General features: G+C 40.2%; 1 protein-coding gene and 1 pseudogene across 10 annotated transcripts in view; both read right to left on the bottom strand.

The window, feature by feature from the left end:
* Positions 1–18,849, bottom strand: part of MYOM1 (myomesin 1) — a 154,402-nt gene that overhangs the window by 87,562 nt on the left and 47,991 nt on the right. For all 10 annotated transcript variants that reach the window (XM_067015301.1, XM_059040824.2, XM_067015304.1 and 7 more), the window contains 6 exons: positions 18,562–18,790; positions 17,742–17,899; positions 6,833–6,925; positions 4,613–4,701; positions 4,439–4,501; positions 1,583–1,747 (listed from right to left, as the gene is read on the bottom strand). In XM_067015301.1, the coding sequence (XP_066871402.1) occupies positions 1,583–1,747; positions 4,439–4,501; positions 4,613–4,701; positions 6,833–6,925; positions 17,742–17,899; positions 18,562–18,790 (797 nt within the window). The remainder of the gene's footprint in view (positions 1–1,582; positions 1,748–4,438; positions 4,502–4,612; positions 4,702–6,832; positions 6,926–17,741; positions 17,900–18,561; positions 18,791–18,849) is intronic.
* On the bottom strand, positions 7,914–9,339 carry LOC131742685 (BTB/POZ domain-containing protein 10 pseudogene; annotated as a pseudogene).

Below are 18,849 nucleotides of genomic sequence, written 5' to 3' on the forward strand. Positions count from 1 at the left end.
CGCCACCAGGGAAGCCCAGTAACTTCATTTTAAATTGATATAACTGAAAGCAACATCAGTCACTCTTTGCAAATGCAAAATCATAAATTAGTTTTGATTTTTTTTTATTTTAAGAAGGATCTTTCTGCTGATGCAACTGTTAATGCAGCTGTTAAGAGTATTACATAGTCATAGTAAGATATAGTTTTATACATTATAGTATTAAATAGTTACGGTGCTATAAAGTTAACATTGGGTTAATCTTATGATAAACTATTTAAAAATATAAATTTTAGTACTCTAGAGCTGACGATTCTTTTTTATTTTTAACATCTTTATTGGAGTATAATTGCTTTACAATGGTGTGTTAGTTTCTGCTTTATAACAAAGTGAATCAGAGCTGACGATTCTTGAGGAACAGTCTTTTTCTAAAAAGATTTAGCTCTTTATACAAATAGTTTCATGTAAGTCTGAATTTAAATTTAAATTTACATAATTGCATCCTAATGTTTTCTCTTACATGTCCTGTAACTTGTGGTCATACAAGAAACTGAAAAGGACTTCATGATTTGTATATAATTCAAACGCCTCTTTATGCATTCTCTCACTGTATCTTTGATTATGAGGAAAAATTAATTTAAAAATTATCTTTCTTGTTAATAACTGCTTCATCCAAAGTTTTGTATGAAAATAGTGTTCTTTTTCATTGACTGTGACAGTCTTTAAACTTAATTTTTATTTCCAAGCCTGTGAATATTTGCTTTGCAATGTTGTGGCAGTTTGCATAACCAGAGAGTCTAAACTCTGAAGAATTCTAACTGTCTTATGTGCCTTATTGCAATGTCTATGTACATGCTTTTATTTTATAATATTTTATGGACAAAGTTTACTTCGTGATTGCTGGCAGTTACTGTCACGGTGCTCAGGCGAGGAAGCTCATATCTGTGCAGATGCCACAAAGACGCATTCTGGGGGCGGACAGGCAATCTCGGCTCCCACTGTGGGTGCCCATACTGCCCCATGTGGGGCCCCTCCTCTCCCCTAGGGCCACGCCATCCAGCAATGTTGCTGCTGTTGCCGCTACTGCCGCCGTGACTGGTTTCACTCTGGGTCCTGGTCCTGGTCTCAGCCATGGCCTTGGGATGGCCCAGACTGCCCGGTGCCCACACATGCACTGAAGTTCAGGCCAACTGCATGATGAGTATGCTGACCACCACCCACCGTGCCTGGGGACCAATGGGCATGCTCCATAGTCCCATTGGACTTCACTGGACTCCGCTTTATTTTACCAAATAAAATTAACTTACAAAATGAATATACATCCAACTTGCAAAATGAGAATACATTTTTTTGTAATCCTTTCCCTATATTACTTGGTGATAAGAAATTATAATCTCCACAAATATATTGCGAAGGTTCTGCTACTCTGATATATGTGTAAAAGCTTTTGTCACATCCAAAAGGTTATGTCCTCTAACGTTCAGATTCTGCCAGCTCTGGTAAAGACAACTGCAGTCTTATGGACATTCATGCTCTGGGGCCAAGCCCGGGCTGTGACCTTCTGCAAATAAGAACCTAGTGAGAATTCATTAGTAAGGCTCACCATTTCGGTACCACTGGATCTCCGGCTGGAAATGTTTAATTTCAGGAGTGATAACTACACGGCAGCCTAGACTCATTGTCTCGCCTTCTCTCCCGAAAGACACATCAAACTTGTCATCAAAGTGGATCTCAAACTTGGACGCATAACCGTAAGGGGTCACAGCAACTGGGCACAACAAAAACAAACGTCAGTAATTTACTTTTGGTCATCAAAGAGACACAAGCATTTTAATAAGCACAGGCAGAAAGCAATCACAACAAACCTATCAAGTGACTTATCTGGGCAAAAATTAAGTCTTATAAAAGAAGTATGTAGCGTATTCACATATATCATTATACTGAAATGGAAACTCTATGTATGGAAATTCTTGCTTCATTGGTCAGATAAGCTAAATGCTTATTTTTACTACTATAATTAATAGAATTTAAAAGGTCAGGTTTAACGCCTACATAAAATGTAAATGAACACTACATTTAGCTTAGACTTAAATATAGCTGCAATATATGCACATTAAAATGTTAGATTCTGAGTTCATTTAAACTTTACTGCTTGTACTCTTGGAACAAACAGCCATATCGATTTCTCATAAAAATAGAGTTTTTTAGTAAGTGGCTTCAGCTTCTTTGATGATCTGGGTTAAAAAAATACAAGAAATATCAATGGGAGAAAACAAAGTTTAAAATACCACTCTTAGAAATATCTTATTTATAGATTGAGTAAATACCTGCACCATAAACTCTCCTAGGTTTTAACTGGATACAGCCATGCTCATTCATCTATCTATTGCTGATGGCTGCTTTTGTGTTACAGTGGTAGAGTGGAATAGTTATGACACAGACCCACACAGTCTAAACTATTTACAATCTAGTGCTTTACAGAAAATGTTTGCCAATCCCTGGTTTAGAATATGGTTTGGAATTAGAAAGACCAGGTTACAAGTCGCTATTCTACCATTATGCGTGGTCTTGACCCATGATTTAATCTCTCTAAATTGTTTCCTCATCTGCATAGCACAGATAAAAAGGCACCCAGTTCATAAGCTTTGGAAGCATTAAATGAATCAATGCATATAAAAAATGTCCTAGGGGACTTCCCCGAGGTCCAGTGGTTAAGACTCTGAGCTTCCACTGCAGGGGGCATGGGTTCGATCCCTCGTCAGGGAACTAAGATCCCACATGCCTCACGGAGCAACCAAAAAACAAAAAAAACACAAAAACAACTGCAAATCACCAGTAAAGTTGGCACTGCTGTCTCCCAGCTTAAAAAAAAAAAAAAAAAAAAAGTCCTAGTACAGGGTCTGGCACAACTGATCAATACATATTAACTACTAGAGCAGAATCAAAGGCAGGGAGCTTTATCCATGATATTTAGCAGCATATTCCAACCATCTAAACTGGTACTAGGCACACGGTAGGTGTTCAATAAATACTAGTTGAATTAATGAATAAGAGCCCTCCATTCTCTATGTTGGGAACAACTGTACTCAATTCAGGAGCCAGAGGAGGCTCTGAAAGATTAAGAAGTTAGAGAGGTAAGACTGAGCTGGGCTTTCAGACTCTGGCTTGATGGAGAAGAGGGGAATGGGAAAAACATGGATGATGATATAGAAATGGGACTGAACAGGATACGTGTGGAGGATTGTAGAATGACCAATAGGCCAATCTTGGGGACATTGGGGATAAGTCATAGTTTCAAATTTCCCAGCTATTCTATCTCAATATAAATCAAATGATAGGGAAGGACATGATTTGGGATGTGTTCCTCCTTCACTCTCAACCATCATCCCCTCTTGCCCATGGGATTGATACCAATAATTACAATTTAGAATATTAAAATTAGGAGCCATTCCATGAAGTCGATGGAGTAGGTCATCTACAGACATCAAACGAATTAGTTAGGTGAAAAATTGACCCATGTGAAAGTATTTTCATCAACCATTTTTAAAACTACCAATTATTTTTTAATGTTTGGAAAATAAGAAGTTCGGGCTTGACTACCTTTTTCAGTCTGAACAGTGTAAGCATCCAGTTACTTGAACAACAATAAGGATTTTACTTTTATTGCCTCCCATGAAAAGAAGTTCTGATATAGATGAAATGATTGAAGTTCACAAATTTACAAATTACTATGGATCAGAATATTATTAATAATTTGTTATTAAACCACATTTAGACCTCATTAAATTGCATTTCATAAATTAATGTATTTATTCATTCATCATCAAATACTACTCTACATCAGGTGCTGGGGTTTAAAGATAAAAGGTCCAGCCTTGCCTTCAAGTGTCTCATGGGTCAGTGGAAGAGAGCAGTTAACAGTGTCCAGTGAGATAGATGCTCTTATGAAGGTGCCACAGCTTCACCAGGGGCACCGAACCCTGAGTGGGTAGGGCCTGGGGTGACAGTGGGGTCAGACATGGATTTCTCAAGGAGTTGATACTGAACTGGATATTTAAAAATGAGTAAAACTTCTCTGATATAGTCCAGACTCTGTGTGTGTGTGTGTGTGTGTGTGTGTGTGTGTGTGTGTGTGTGTGGTTAAATCACTCTGCACAGGTTTGTGTAATGATCTTTCTCAATTTAAACACAGAAAGACTTAAAAGCATTTTAAATGCTTTTAAGACTTAAAACCATTTTTAGCCTGTCACATCTGGGCATTTATAAAACCAGAACAAAGCAATTATATGCAGAAAGAGAATAGAGTAACCAAAGAATCTGAAAAAATAAAACCAACCACAGGTAGTATTCACACATACTAGCATATATTATAATATAGACTATGTATTTCAGCATTATGGAACAGCTTATTATGCAGTATTGTACAGAGATGACACAGCAAATATACTTTTAAACTTACAGCTGAGGGGCAAGGTGGAGGCCCCCGCATGGAAGCGAGTCTCATCAAACTCTCCCTTATATCCTAGAAAAGAAAGCAGAAAAGCATGCCAACTGTTCCTTGACTTTATTTTTTAGCAGTGAGAATAAATTTTTAAAAAATACACTTTGAATAAAACAAGTTCAGCAAACCTACTCTTTACCACAACCGAAGCATATGCTGAAAGCTCTCCTTTAACATTCATCGCCGAGGCCCGGTACTGAGCGGTGTCTTCAAAATCACATCTGAAAGAATGGATGGAAATGAGTGCCCATTGCGGTGACACTCCTGGTACAGTCGTCCCTCAGCATCCATGAGGGATTGGTTCCAGGACCCCCATGGATATTAAAATCTGCAGATGCTCAAGTGCCTTAAAGTAAAATGGTGTAAAATAGTCGGCCCTCAGTATCGGCGGGTTCCGCCTCCTCAGACACGGAGGACCTATGTAATTGCTAGTTGTTTCATCAAGGATCTCTTTGCTAACAAGGCACAGGGCAAATCACTGACTGACACATAGCTTTGGCACTCTTTATAAAGCTACTCTCTCTGACCCAGCACCCTGTGGTGTGTTATATAGGCCAACAGATCTATCTACCAACAGCTATAGTCCACCATGACCCTAGCCTGGGTTCATTTAAAATGTCCAAGAAAAAAAAACAGTCAACAAAGTGTCAAGCATATAAATTACAGTGTGAACAGTGTGATGAAAAATTGGTCTAAAGTTGTATCAGGAACAGGAAATGTCCAGCCATGTACCTTTGGAGCAGGTAAGACCCCGAGCACCTTGGGGCCTCCCTCAGGGTGGGTTTCAGTCTGGGGTGATGAAAAGACAAAGAAACAGCCTCTCCTTATAGACGCCCACAGACTCCCTGAGCCACAAAAAGGATCCCAGTTAGTCTAATATGCTCTAGCCTCAAAGTACAAATAAGTTATTTAACTTTCAATTCTGCTAAGGTTCAGGCCCACAGAACGACACAAGAAGTGCCATTTGGAAGTTCCTCTAAGTTATAATGCAGAAATTGGGATGTCGTTAATAATGGAATAGAGAGAGAAGGGTCTCACACAGAGATGAACAGGCTAAGATTTCAAAGAAGGCTGTTTTGTGTCTTATCACTGCCAGTGTTCCTGTTCTTCATTGTTCCTCTGGGTTTAGTTTCATTTGTAAAATCTTAGTTCTTGTTGAAATCTACAGACATCAATAGAACCCCAGGAGGGTCAATACAGTTGCCTTTCCCATAGCTATTTAATTATAAAGCAACCACATAGCTCGCTGCCGCCTCGGTAGAATCTCCAACTGGCAGAATGGATGCAGCTTTAGGAAGGGGTCAGTGCTTGGCGAAAGCCCCAGGGTCCCAGGGTTCTTTCTGCTTGAAGCCCAGCATCACCTGTGTCAACTGCTCTGACCTGAGAAGGCTATGAATCTCTTGAGATCAGAATGACGTAAATTTTACTTTGACATCTCAGCATGTCATGGTTTTATTTGAACCGAAAATGCTGGGAGCTTGTTTAACTTTTTCATCCACATAACTAGGCTTGGATTTCAAAACCGCTTTAGGAGACATGATAAACCTTTGAAAACTTGGAAATTTTGATGTGGATTCTGCTTTCAAATTTTGCCTTTGATTTTGCTTTAAAAACATCCCAATGTCAGGCTCTGCATCCATCTACAGGCTGACAGGATGGGCACATAGTTTCCCACAGTTTCCTGGTGAGCTGAAGGAAAGAACAATTTCTCTAAGTCCAGCTTACTTTCAATGTCACCCACCCCAAACTTCATCGGCCTTTACTGATTAAAGGCAAAACTGTATAGTGATGGCGTAGATTTGGAACTCTGAAAGGATAACTGAATATAAATGCCTATTTATGTAACCTATTTTCTTACTAATGTGTAAAAAAAACTCTCCAGTATATAAAAGGATAAATAGATACAAATGAATTTTTCCTCATCGTCTTTTTTTTTTTTTGGTACGCGGGCCTCTCACTGTTGTGGCCTCTCCCGTTGCGGAGCACAGGCTCCGGATGCACAGGCTCAGTGGCCACGGCTCACGGGCCCAGCCGCTCCGCGGCATGTGGGATCCTCCCGGACCGGGGCATGAACCTGCATTGGCAGGTGGACTCTCAACCACGGCACCACCAGGGAAGCCCTCCTCATCGTCTTTGACTAAATTCAAGTAAGATCACTTTGGGAGGTAATGTGGGCTTGGTAAGAGTGTCATGTTTATCGCTTTTAGGTGTACACCAAGAAGCAACGTATGGGACTGCCCCCCATCCTGATCATGCTGCATTGGGAGGAAAAGGGGACAGTCGTTAACTGGAGCGCAAATTGCCACCCTAAGCAATTGCTGGGCAACACACACAGACACTGATGTCTCTTACGCGTTTATCTCCAGAGTGTGCATTCCATATCGGCTTTCGATAATATACTTTCCAGGGTTTGCATGGACGTTTATTGGCACCTGGTTTTTATACCTGTGAGACAATGGAAACAAGGTGAAGTAAGTTGAGGTGTAAATAGATTCATGATTAAAAGCAACACACACACACAACTGTTGTTCTTGAAGGAACACCTATAAACACAGCACTGAGGTCGGTAGCGGGGTCTGTTCAATAAATGCAAATAAGAGGCATTATAAATATTATAAAACTTTTTTTAAACATTAAAACAATGGAATTTTATTTTGATGAAAAACGAGTTTACAATCATTTAGTAAATGAAGAGCAAACACTTCATTTTCCTCTCCCATAACTCGAAAAAAATTATTAGTAAATAAATACCTGTGAACAGATTAAGGGTAAGGCAGACTGGATAATAAACCACCTGAAGTTTACACTCCCTGCATGTGACTCACTTGAAAAGGATGAAAACAGCACTGGAGATAACTGATAAGATATGGTCATTGAATCTCATCTTAATCATTCAAATAAGCCCAATGATACTCATCTTTGCTCATCACGGGCAGCAAACTATACACACTTTACTGAAGGAATACTTTGATAGAAGCACTTATTTAGATTATATTGTGCATCACAATTATTAAAATGGCTTGAACAGTTCCACTTAACCACCATATATAAAGTGCAACTATATAATACTCTACATTTTATCTGGGGTGTGATGAATATCAATCTAGACTGAAAGTACCCCAGCTGCCCATTTCTGCCACTTCTGAAAAGATCTAGATGTGTGAAAAAGGACTGTTCCCCCATACAAAGAACAAATTTCACAAACCTACTGGTAAACCAATACATTTATATAACTGGAACCTCAAGATGCTAGAGTTGCACTTATTTAAAGAACCATTCAGCTACCTTTGGTCTTTAAAAAAGTCTACACTGCAATATCCTAAACACTGTTCTGTGCATCTCACAATGAAGAGAGTGGCCTTGCAGTGCAGGAGGAGGAGAGTGCAGCGTCATTGTGAAGAGTAGCACGCTATGGTTTCAAGGAACATCACCATCACAGCATCGGATTCTGTGTGTCAGGATCGAGGTCATTGTTGCTAGAAGGGGGATGGATAGGGAGAATATCCAGCTCATCCACTTGAGGAGTTGGGTGCATGACTACCAGCTGGTCCTGGGGAATGTCAGCTGCAGCTGCTGCAAGGTTGGTGATAGATTTATTCTTTACACACTGAAAGTCTACACACCGGCTCTTTCCTTCTTCCTTCTCCCAAGACATTCGAATATAGGGTCTTTGGACATAGTTGTAAATCACTTCTGGGTGGCCCCCAGGCCTTTTCTTTTTTCTTTGTAAGTTGGATAACCTTTTATTCCCAATCTAATCTTCTTAAGACCCCTCTCCGTCAAAACTGATTTGGCTACAACTCTGTTTTCAATGTACTTGAAAAATCTATATAATTTTGTGCTATAAATAATTTGTGAATATTATTCTCCCATCTGTGGTGGATACTCTTCATCCCAATCTACCACATCATCGTCTGTAAGCACCACTATGTGGCATTCACGTTCCCCACTCTGGGCACTAGCTACCATGAGAGGCAGAATCATTTCTTCCAGGCGAAATTCGAACTGTTTACGGACACCATCATTCGATAACTCATGCATTAGGGCACTGAGATCTCTACATTTAATAGTACTATATTCAAAAGAGATACAAAGAGAGTCGCATGGTTCTCTCAGTTCAGGAATAGATATGCCATCGGACAATGGATTATTCCTGTTTTATAGTAATCCAGAATAGCTTGAAACACAGTAGAGCCAATCCCCTCTGCCACCTCATACTCTCCCTTCTTGCTGGGACATGTAGAGTTATGTTCTCTGCCAGATCCAAACATCCTGCCCAACACTGTAAATGGCTGAGCAGTAAAAAATGGATGGGTCTACAACAAATTTAGTGTTATCCACTATTAGTGTCACTCGTTCTGACGTTCTTACATTCGACCTCCTTCTTTTGCATTTTCATACACAAACACCATTTCCTCAGATGTCTTACAGCTACCATCTGAACCTGACTGACTACTGTTTCTGCTGCTGTTCCCAGCACTGCTACCGGAACCATTTGGAAATGCTTTTTGAGGATGAGGACTGCTTGGACGAGAGGAAATGTGATCTTTCTCACGTTCAACATGGTGCTGTCGTGTTGGAGAAGTAACATTTCTAATACAAGGAGTGAGCTGAGATTCTGTTCTTTCGTGAGATGAATCTCGTGATCTGTCACTTGACCTTCGTCTATCTCTTGATCTCTCGTTGAGAGAGATCAAGTCACCATGTAGACTCATTTCGGTGTGGTCAACAACTCCTTTGGCAACATGTGAGGGAGTACTTGAATGTTTATAAAGTTTACGATGTCTACTATTCAATTTCCGATCCCATTTCTCTGGATCACTGGAGTTATCGTCATAAGGATGAGGCCATCCTGCCATCCCACTTCAAGCTTCCTCACACTGCTGCTCTGAAAGCACACATGTAGCACCCATAACCTGTAGTCCCCCTTGAGTGTCCAGGCACAGGCCGGGGCTGGTGACACCTCTGCTTCCTCCCCAACTGGATCCCTCCGGTGGTGTCTGTGGCAGCAGATGCTCTGGCGGCTGCGGCTACAATTATGTTCAAGAAGTTGGCCATTCACAGCAACGTGGTTGAATCTCGCATGTGTAATGTTGAGTGAAAAGAGCCAGACACAAAAGAGTATAATGATTGCTTTTATGTAAAGTACAAAATCAGAAAAGACTAATTAATGCTGCTAGAAGTCAGAAGAGTGATTCCCCCAGAGCCGGACAGGGGGAATTAAGGAGGCATCCTGGGTGCTGAAATTGTTTGGTTTCTTGATTTAGGTGCTGGTTACCTGAGTGTATGCAGTCTACAAAAATTCATCAGAGTTCTACATTTATATGTGATACGCACTTTTTAATGTGTATATGATGCTTCAATAGAAGATTTTTTTAAAAAAAGAAAAGAAAAACTTGCCTATTGTTGACACAACAGAGAGGAAGGCTTTGAGTGGGTTTTTTGTTGGCTGTCTGTGTAGGATGAAAGCAAAATATTCTTCCCACTAACATTCTTGCATGTTGTTCAAAACCTTGTCATTGCATTGAAAGCTCATTATATTTGTTTTACTCTTCTGTGAGCAAGCATAGCTCTCATCTTAGAAGAACTTAAAATATCAATCATGAAAGAAAACTACTGACAAATAGGAGCTGAAAGATTCCCTTTTTCTGACTGGCCATCCTTGGTGAAGCCTCTCAGCCTTGAGAGGCTGGGGCTCCATGGAGGGGCCCCCCCCGAGACACTGTCTCCTGAGTCTGCAAGGGGCACCTTCTTCACCACGTCCTCAGGTTCTCAGTAGCCAGTGGCTATGGTGCTGGACCAGGCTTTTCTGCTTAAGCCATTTTCTGTCCCAAAGAGGAGCTGGACTTCATTTGATTCCCTTTCAGACACCCCACTTCACTTGCGCAGACATCGCAAATAACGCTAATAACCATAACAGACACAGAGTGTTTACTGTGAGCCAGGCAAGTGCTTTAAATTCAATCCTCACAACAACCACACAAGATGGTACTACTTTTAACATAGTAAAGTAGTACCATTTTCCAGATGAAGAAACCCAGGCATGGAGAGGTTAAGTGTCTTGCCCCAACTCTCATGGCTAGAACAGCAGAGCTGGGATTTGAACCCAGGCAGTCTGGCTCCTGACAACATGGGATGCTTCCACTTTCCAACTGTTCTCTATTTAGCTGCATTTTATTTCTTCAGCTTTCTGGACATGGTTATAAGGAGGTTTGGGAGCAGGGAAAGTGGTGGAAAGGGAGAGAAAGAAAGGAAATAATCTTCAGCCAGTCCCTACCTCTCCCCAGCTTGTACACTCATACACACACACACACACACACACACACACACACACACGCACCCTATGTCCCTAAAATGCATCAGTTTTTATACTTTAAAAAATGTTCCATTCTCCTTCTCCACCTAGCAAAATCCCAACTCTTCCTTCAAGGCTCTGATCAAATGTCACTTCTTCAATAATCTCTCCCTTGAAATCCCATACAATATCATTCCTGCCTGTCTGCACTGGTGTTAGTTGGTTCAAAATGGAAATATATAACATTGATCAAATTATGGTCACTTCTACTAAGGTGTGCGTGCCTTGAAGCTGGGGATTGTGTCTGATCCGTACTTACTTCTATTGCCACTCTCAAGGAAGTAGGCATCACAGGCAAATATTAGGCACTCAGTGTTTGCTAAACTGGATTGAACAGAGTTATTGGGTAACACCATAGATTTAACTGTGCTTCCTGATTTGGGGCCGAAGGAACGGAGTTCTGACAAATCCATCCTTCATGATATGGATAATATAAAATAAGTGCATGTGAAGAAGGTGTGTTGAGGCTCTTTGTGTCCTGGTTCCCTAGGATGTGAAACGGGAGGGTGGACTGGCTTAGGAATCGCAGCTGCGTAGCAGGTGTAGGGGCACGGCCTTCTGCTCCACCCTTGGGAGTCATCCTTAGCTGTTTCTGACAGCCCAGAAGCAGCCTCAGTTAGCTGTCTCCCCACAGGGCTCCAGGCAGACAGGACTGTTTGATCAGAGATGGCGTGTAAAAAGAAATCTGAGGCCGCTCCTAATCTGGAACATTACTTGCTTTGATGAATGTCAGGGTAGAACATGTTAATCAACATGTTCTCCTGACTGAATTGGTTTAGGTCATTTCACACTTGACTCAGAAGCTCCCTCTTGCTCATTTTTCTCCTTTGCTGTGGTGTTTTCAGTATTTCCTTCTAATATAAGAAGAGAAATATGACACCCAATTCTGTGTGGCAGGTGCTACTTGACCAAACAACTGAGTGACGCTCGATTTGGCTTCTGACCAAAAACATTGTTCATATTTCTATAAAGTTTGAATTAAAACAGCATTTGCAGCTCCCAGGGTTTCTTCACCTTCCTTGTCCTTCTGTCCTATCTGACTTAGCACCTCAATGCCTTCCCCTTCATCCCCCGACCCTCAGCTAAATAGCCATGGCTTCTCTGTCTCTGTCTCTGTCTGTCTGTCTGTCTGTCTGTCTGTCTGTCTGTCTCTCTCTCTCTCTCTCTCTCTCTCTCTCACACACACACACACACACACACACACACACACACATTTTGAGGAGCTTCCATTCTCTCCACTGGAACTCCAATGTCAGTGTAAGAAGCATCTGTTTTAAAGCTGCAGACATGGATTAAGTGAGGAAGTGATTCAATTCTATTCTCCAAGGAATTCACCCAGCGAGGTGCTCGGGTTCAGAGTCATTTGCAATTGGCTGTCTTCACCATCAAGTCAGGGGAGAAAAGTAGGATTTGAGGCCTGCTCTGTATATGCTTCACAGTTTGTTACTTCTGGAAAATGAAATTCCAAACTGGTCAGTCATTGGCTAATTTTGGAGAGTTATCTACACCCTGGGGTTATTTGTCAGAGGGTTTCTGAAATTCCTGTGAACATTGAGATGTACACCATTTTCCTCATCATTTTCATGTAGAGTCTATGAACTAGTTAATGAGCTTCTGTTACAAGTATTTCTAGAATAATACTCTTCATGTATGTGTGTAAAATACACACTTAATTCCTCCAAACAAATGTCTGTTTGGATATTGGGCTGACTTTGATAAGAAGGGATTACAGTGAAAGCTCTTTGGCAGTGTAAACCATGGTCAAACAAAACGGCTTCACTCTAACTTTTCTCTATCAGCAAATAATGCCTGCCAAAATGATCTTTTCATGTTGAATACCCCTACAAGTGTGGTTGCTACTTAGAATGCAACCCTACTATTTTGAATAAATAGCTGTTATTTTAAAAACCAATTAGCTGAGAGAGAGCTATTCCATTAGCATAAAATTTGGACTTAAATAAATAAGAAAAAATTAAAATAAAATCCCAAACCCTTATACCTGGGAAGTAATTACAAATTATTATTATTTATTTATTTATTTAGATGTTGGGGGTAGGAGTTTATTTATTTATTCATTTATTATTGCTGTGTTGGGTCTTCGTTTCTGTGAGAGGGCTTTCTCTAGCTGTGGCAAGTGGGGGCCACTCCTCATCACGGTGCGTGGGCCTCTCACTATCACGGCCTCTCTTGTTGCGGAGCACAGGCTCCAGACACGCAGGCTCAGTAGTTGTGGCGCACGGGCCTAGTTGCTCCGCGGCGTGTGGGATCCTCCCAGACCAGGGCTCAAACCCGTGTACCCTGCATTAGCAGGCAGATTCTCAACCACTGTGCCACCAGGGAAGCCCAAATAATTTTTAACTATTTTAAATGCAGGCTGTTTTCCTAAGATAATATGGTAGTAATTGCTAAATTTGAATACATTGTGAATAACTTTAATCTTGTAAACAAATTCAATACATGATTCTATCATGGAATTTATGAATTCATATAATTTGCAAAAATAGATTAAGGCTTTTCCAAATCTCTGGGCTCTTCCTAAGATACATTTCTTGTACTATTTTATTCCCAGGTTTTGAACTCTTATCATGCCTAATGACAAATATCTTTGTCTATTTGACAATGACTTCAGGGATAATGTGAAGAATTTCAAATATGTATTTTTAAGTGTCTTGCGTGAGGATCTAGCCCAGTAACCGCATACACATCTGAAAACGTGGGTTTTGAGTGAGCATTAGACTAATACTAATCCTCACTAACACTAACACATTGCTCCAGGGAGTTTGTGTGAGTCTCCCTGCAGATTACAATCCAGGCTTCCACTGAAAAAATTGATTTAGACTTTGGGCTCGAAATGCAATTAAATCTGGCTCTTTTAAAAAAAAAAAAGAAGTGTAAAATTAATGCAATTCTCTCCTTCTCTTAAAGAGAACTTTTCTCCCTCATTTCACATAGTTTTTACAATTTGACTGGGCAATACAGGCATATGGTTCAAGGACCAGAAAATATCAAGGTGCCTGGGAAACATTCTCCTTCCTCAAACCTGTCTGTCTTCTTCCCAGCTCCTCCCCACAGCTGACTGTTCTCCTTGGATTCTTACATAGCCTTCCAGAGCTTCCTTATGCAAGTAATATGGATACAAACATAAATGTTTTTCCTCCCCTTTTAAACCAATATATAGCCTATTAAACGAGTTATTATATGAATATAGCCTATTAAGTAAAACAGCTTTGGTTTTTTTACCACATATAGATTTCCCCTTCTCTGTTGACAAGCCCTCCTTCGGGATGGCCTGCTTCACTGTGGTGATGCAGCAGCGTCATCTACAACTAACTTTTCTACTGGACGCAAAGCCCACAGGCTTCCTTCTGCTAGGAAAGTGAGCTGGAAATAGGGCAGTGCTGCTCAGCGTCTCCACACCTGGCCCTGATGAATGATGGGCGCGCCTGTCAGTGAACACTCCCCGTGTACCCTCTAGATTCCATCCAGACGGATTTAGTCAGTAGGCGGGGTTGGCCAAAGAGCAGCTGCTGTGTGTTGATATCATTTGTTAGACCTCAGAGGCTTCCATGACCTGAGGGTGCCCAGTGGAAACTTGGAACTGAACCCTCTTTGGAAAGGAGTCTGAGCGAGCCAGGCCTCAGGCACACATGCCTTTGAAAGCTAAAGGCTTCAAGCGGAGGCATCACAACTGCCCGCAGCAGCATCACACACTTATTTCTGTACTTTCCCTTCTTCTATTCAGTAAGGTCATTCTCAATTATTTCTTTCATACTTATACTCAGTGTCAGGCCCAAGAAGCTGAAGCTGGGTACCAGCAAATTAGTCACCACCAACCGTGGTTCTTGCTAGGTCGTGGATTCCCTGCTCATTGAGGGGAAGGATGCTCACTGAAGATTGCATACTCTGGACCAGCAGCTTGTAAAGTAAATTAGAGCTGCATTTCATGATTATTTTTTTAAAAGGCAACGTACCCAGCAAGCTATAATCAATCCTACATGGAAGTTTACTCTCAGAGGTGGATTTACCTTGAAACCAGTGAAGCTCAAGTTTCAGGGTCTCTCATCAGCATGGGTCCCCATAAGGCTCTGTGCCTAATGCATATGACTTAACTTAATATTCTTTTTTGTAAAAGTGCTCCTCAAATTGTATAACTCTTATGCCCCACAAAACCTGGATCTGACCTTATTTATTGCCACAGCCAATTTTCAGTTATCTGCTAGCTGATTGTCCAAATTTCAGCTTTATCCAGGGGCAAATGTTGCTTGCTAAATAAGGTGAGCTATTTTCTTAGTGGTCCACTGGTTCTTTTGTTTTCATATTTACTTCTCACTTGGCTTGCAAGGCAACAGGACTTTCTGTGAAATGGTCTGATCCATCCCTACTGGGAGAATTCTTGATACAGAATGGATTTGACTTCTCCAAGCACAAAAGGGGGCGTGGGAACTAGAGAAGGTTTGTTCCAGTCAACGAACAGCCTCCCAAACAGCCTCCCAATCGTTCCTGAGACAAATCTTGTTTCTGTGCCTTTGTTTTTGATTCAAATGAACCCCTAAGCCATAAAATTCATACGTTAAGGAAATAAATACTTCAAAGCTAAATGTGAAAGATTTGAGGGATCAATCATACTTCTTCTCAGCCCCATTAGTGAAGATAACTAAAAACTGACAGTATGGGCTTCCCTGGTGGCACAGTGGTTGAGAATCCGCCTGCCAATGAAGGGGACACGGGTTCGAGCCCTGGTCCGGGAAGATCCCACATGCCACGGAGCAACTAGGCCCGTGTGCCACAACTACTGAGCCTGCACTCTACAGCCCGCGAGCCACAACTACTGAGAGCGTGTGCCACAACTACTGAAGCCCACGCGCCTAGAACCCGAGCCCCGCAACAAGAGAAGCTGCCGCAATGAGAAGGCCGTGCACTGCAATGAAGAGTAGCCCCTGCTCGCCACAACTAGAGAAAAGCTCACATGCAGCAACGAAGACCCAACGCAGCCAAAAAAAAAAACCTGACAGTATTTCTATTTTTCAATTTGACTGGAGTTTTACGGGTTGACAATTTAGTCATCTCATATTTTTCCTGTGGCGTTTTAATCTTTTTTGTTTGTTTTTATTTTTTTAACATCAACATATTTACTCATTTGCTTATTTTTGTTTGTTTTTAAATCACTCCTTTTTCAGCCCACAAAGCACTATGTAAGGAGTTTAATCTCTAACAGAATTTGAGCTCTGCCTTTGTAGAACCCCATTACTCTGGCTTAGTCACACCATCAGTGGTACATGGCATGTTTGTATTCTAGTTGCTGTGTATTTAATGGAATAAATAAATGCTTAAGAAATTAATATTTACCTCCTAGAGATTACTTTGTATTCTTTTGAAAATCATCTTTAACTCTGATGTTTAAAAATCAGGAAAACAGAGATAGGGCACTGTGTAATAAATATATCTACTTAAAGACTCCAATTATTCGTTTATTGGTAGTACATTTTAATTCATGAAAGATGAGAATTTTTTTTACTCATCAAGTAATATTTCTTTTTTTAAAAAAACGTGTTTACTGGAGTATAATTGCTTTACAATGGTGTGTTAGTTTCTGCTTTATAACAAAGTGAAGCTCAAGCAATATTTCTTGGAGCTAAAAATTTGTTATTCTTTATGTATTTCTATAGGAAAGTTTGGATTTTTTCTGAGGTGGGAAATAATCCATTTTTAAAGAGGAAATGTCCCTTCGATAGGCCAATTTGTGCAACTCTATAGGTAGAGAGAAAGGTGGGGCAAAGATGGATTGATTCCTAACTTACTATAGTATACTCTTATACTTTTAAAGCTTGGAAATTGATTTTTTAAACTTCATTTTCATTGAAATATGTTCCTACATTTCTCATCTTTGTTTACTATAAATTATTTGCCTTGGTAATATAGAGCTGGCTTTGGTTTCATTCTTTGGTTTTCAAACTCAAGAACCCTGGAAAGAGTTTACATACAAGAAAAACTGTAAGTAAATCCAATATTACCACAGGCAGATTGATATTACCGGTGAGTTTTAAAAAAACACAACTCACCACCTGCTCCTTAAGAATAACCTTAGCTAGCAGTTTATCTTGTCAGCCACCTCCATTACGCTAGCCAGGTGTCCAAAGAACATTAGAAATAACAAAAAAGAGAGGAAGAGACAGGCAGTCTTTCGGTGACAGCGCTAATCTGTGAAGTGTTTATACTGTGACATAGGGCATATTTACTGCCACTCCCAACGATAAGAGAACTGCATGCAAAGTACCCCTGTCGGAGAAGAAGATGGAAAACGCCTTTTAAAACTGGCTCACAATCCTCTTTAGACTTCTGCTCTCTGTGGCAGACATTCATGCCGTATGATGGGAGAGTTCTGAGTTTAGGGATCACAAAGTCATTGACAATTGCAATAGGATATATAATGGACGGAAAAAAGAGGAGCTTATTCGTTATGGAACAAAAATTTCTTCAGGCCCCATAGTCGTAACAGCTCCCATACCATTCCCTCTTTTGTTTGGCTTTAGAAAACACATTAAGACCTCAGCTCATGTGAGGAGTAGAGATGGAGCCCTCTGGGTCTTAATTACCTTTAGAAAGGCAGTATTGCTTCTCACCACAAAATGATACCAAATAAATATGCTGACCAAATTTTAACACTTTATATAAAATAAAGACCCATTTGTATAATAGGATTATAAAGTATCATAATAAATCGTAGTGGATGAAAGACTCTTCTTTCCTTCCATACACATATTCTTTCTTCACTATTTAAAAAATCTATTCAGATTTGTAGATGCTGTCACTGACTCTTGCATATTCACAATGCCACATGTTTTCACAAGAGGTAAAATTAACTTTGAGTAATCGATTCTATCAGAAATTTTCATAACGATAGCATACCATGTGAGACGAGGTTCTGGCCAGCCGGCTACAGAGCAGTGTAATTTTACATTTTCTTTCTCCCAAACGGTGTGGGAACGAGGTTTAATGACAAATTCAGGAGCATGGAGAAGATTATCTTCATTCAACTTTTTATGATATGCCTCAGTTTCTTCTAACTGAAAAAAAATCAACATATTATGAAATCAAAGTAACATGTGCTACAAAAATGTAATGTAGAAATCAAAATGATCATTTTTTTCATTTGGAGCCTTACTTTTGCATTCATTTCAAACGAATTCCGCTCACCCTTTTTGAAAACAGACACATCACTTAATTTTTAACATGGTAAGCCTGAGCAACATATTTTACTTCTCTAAGGTGGTTTTCTTAAGGTTCTTCAAGAACTTTAATTTCTATAGAACCTAAAATTTCACAGAATTTAAAACTATTAAGTGTGTCTTTCTTTGACCTATACATTTTGATGTCTTTTTCCTTCTTTTGTTTCTCCGCAAGACCACATATTTCTTCATTTGAAGCTAATTAATCTATATTAACACACATATACACAATGTGACATGCATTTCTACTTTTTAAAATTAATATTTATTGGAGTATAGTTGATTTACAATGTTGTGTTAGTTTCTGCTGTGCAGCAAAGTGAATCAGTTATACATATACATATATACACTCTTTTTTAGATTCTATTCCCATATCGGCTATTACAGAGTATTGAGCAGAGTTCCCTGTGCTTTACAGTAGGTCCTTACTAGTTATCTACTTTATATATAGTGGTGGCATTTCTACTTTTGTAAGTTATATTAAATTGTCTTTTTTTTACCGTTTTTTTCAGTGACAGGTGTTCTGCCTTTTCTCGAATTGCAACTTTCCTCGACTTCTCAAAACCTTCCTCCTGGCGAAGTATGGACGTGGACTGTTTGGATACTGTGGACTGCTTGGCTGCCGTGACTCCTTCCTCTCTAGCAAGGAGATTCCTCTGGGCTATGTAAGCAGCAGCTTCTTTAATTCTTTCTTCTTCTGTGTCTGTAATTCCACTGACATGCACTTGGCTAAAATAAAATAACAGCGAAATATGGATATTGTGGATGGCAGTGATGAGATAGCCCAA

Source organism: Kogia breviceps, chromosome 15 (assembly GCF_026419965.1).
Source record: "Kogia breviceps isolate mKogBre1 chromosome 15, mKogBre1 haplotype 1, whole genome shotgun sequence".
NCBI lineage: Eukaryota > Metazoa > Chordata > Mammalia > Artiodactyla > Physeteridae > Kogia > Kogia breviceps.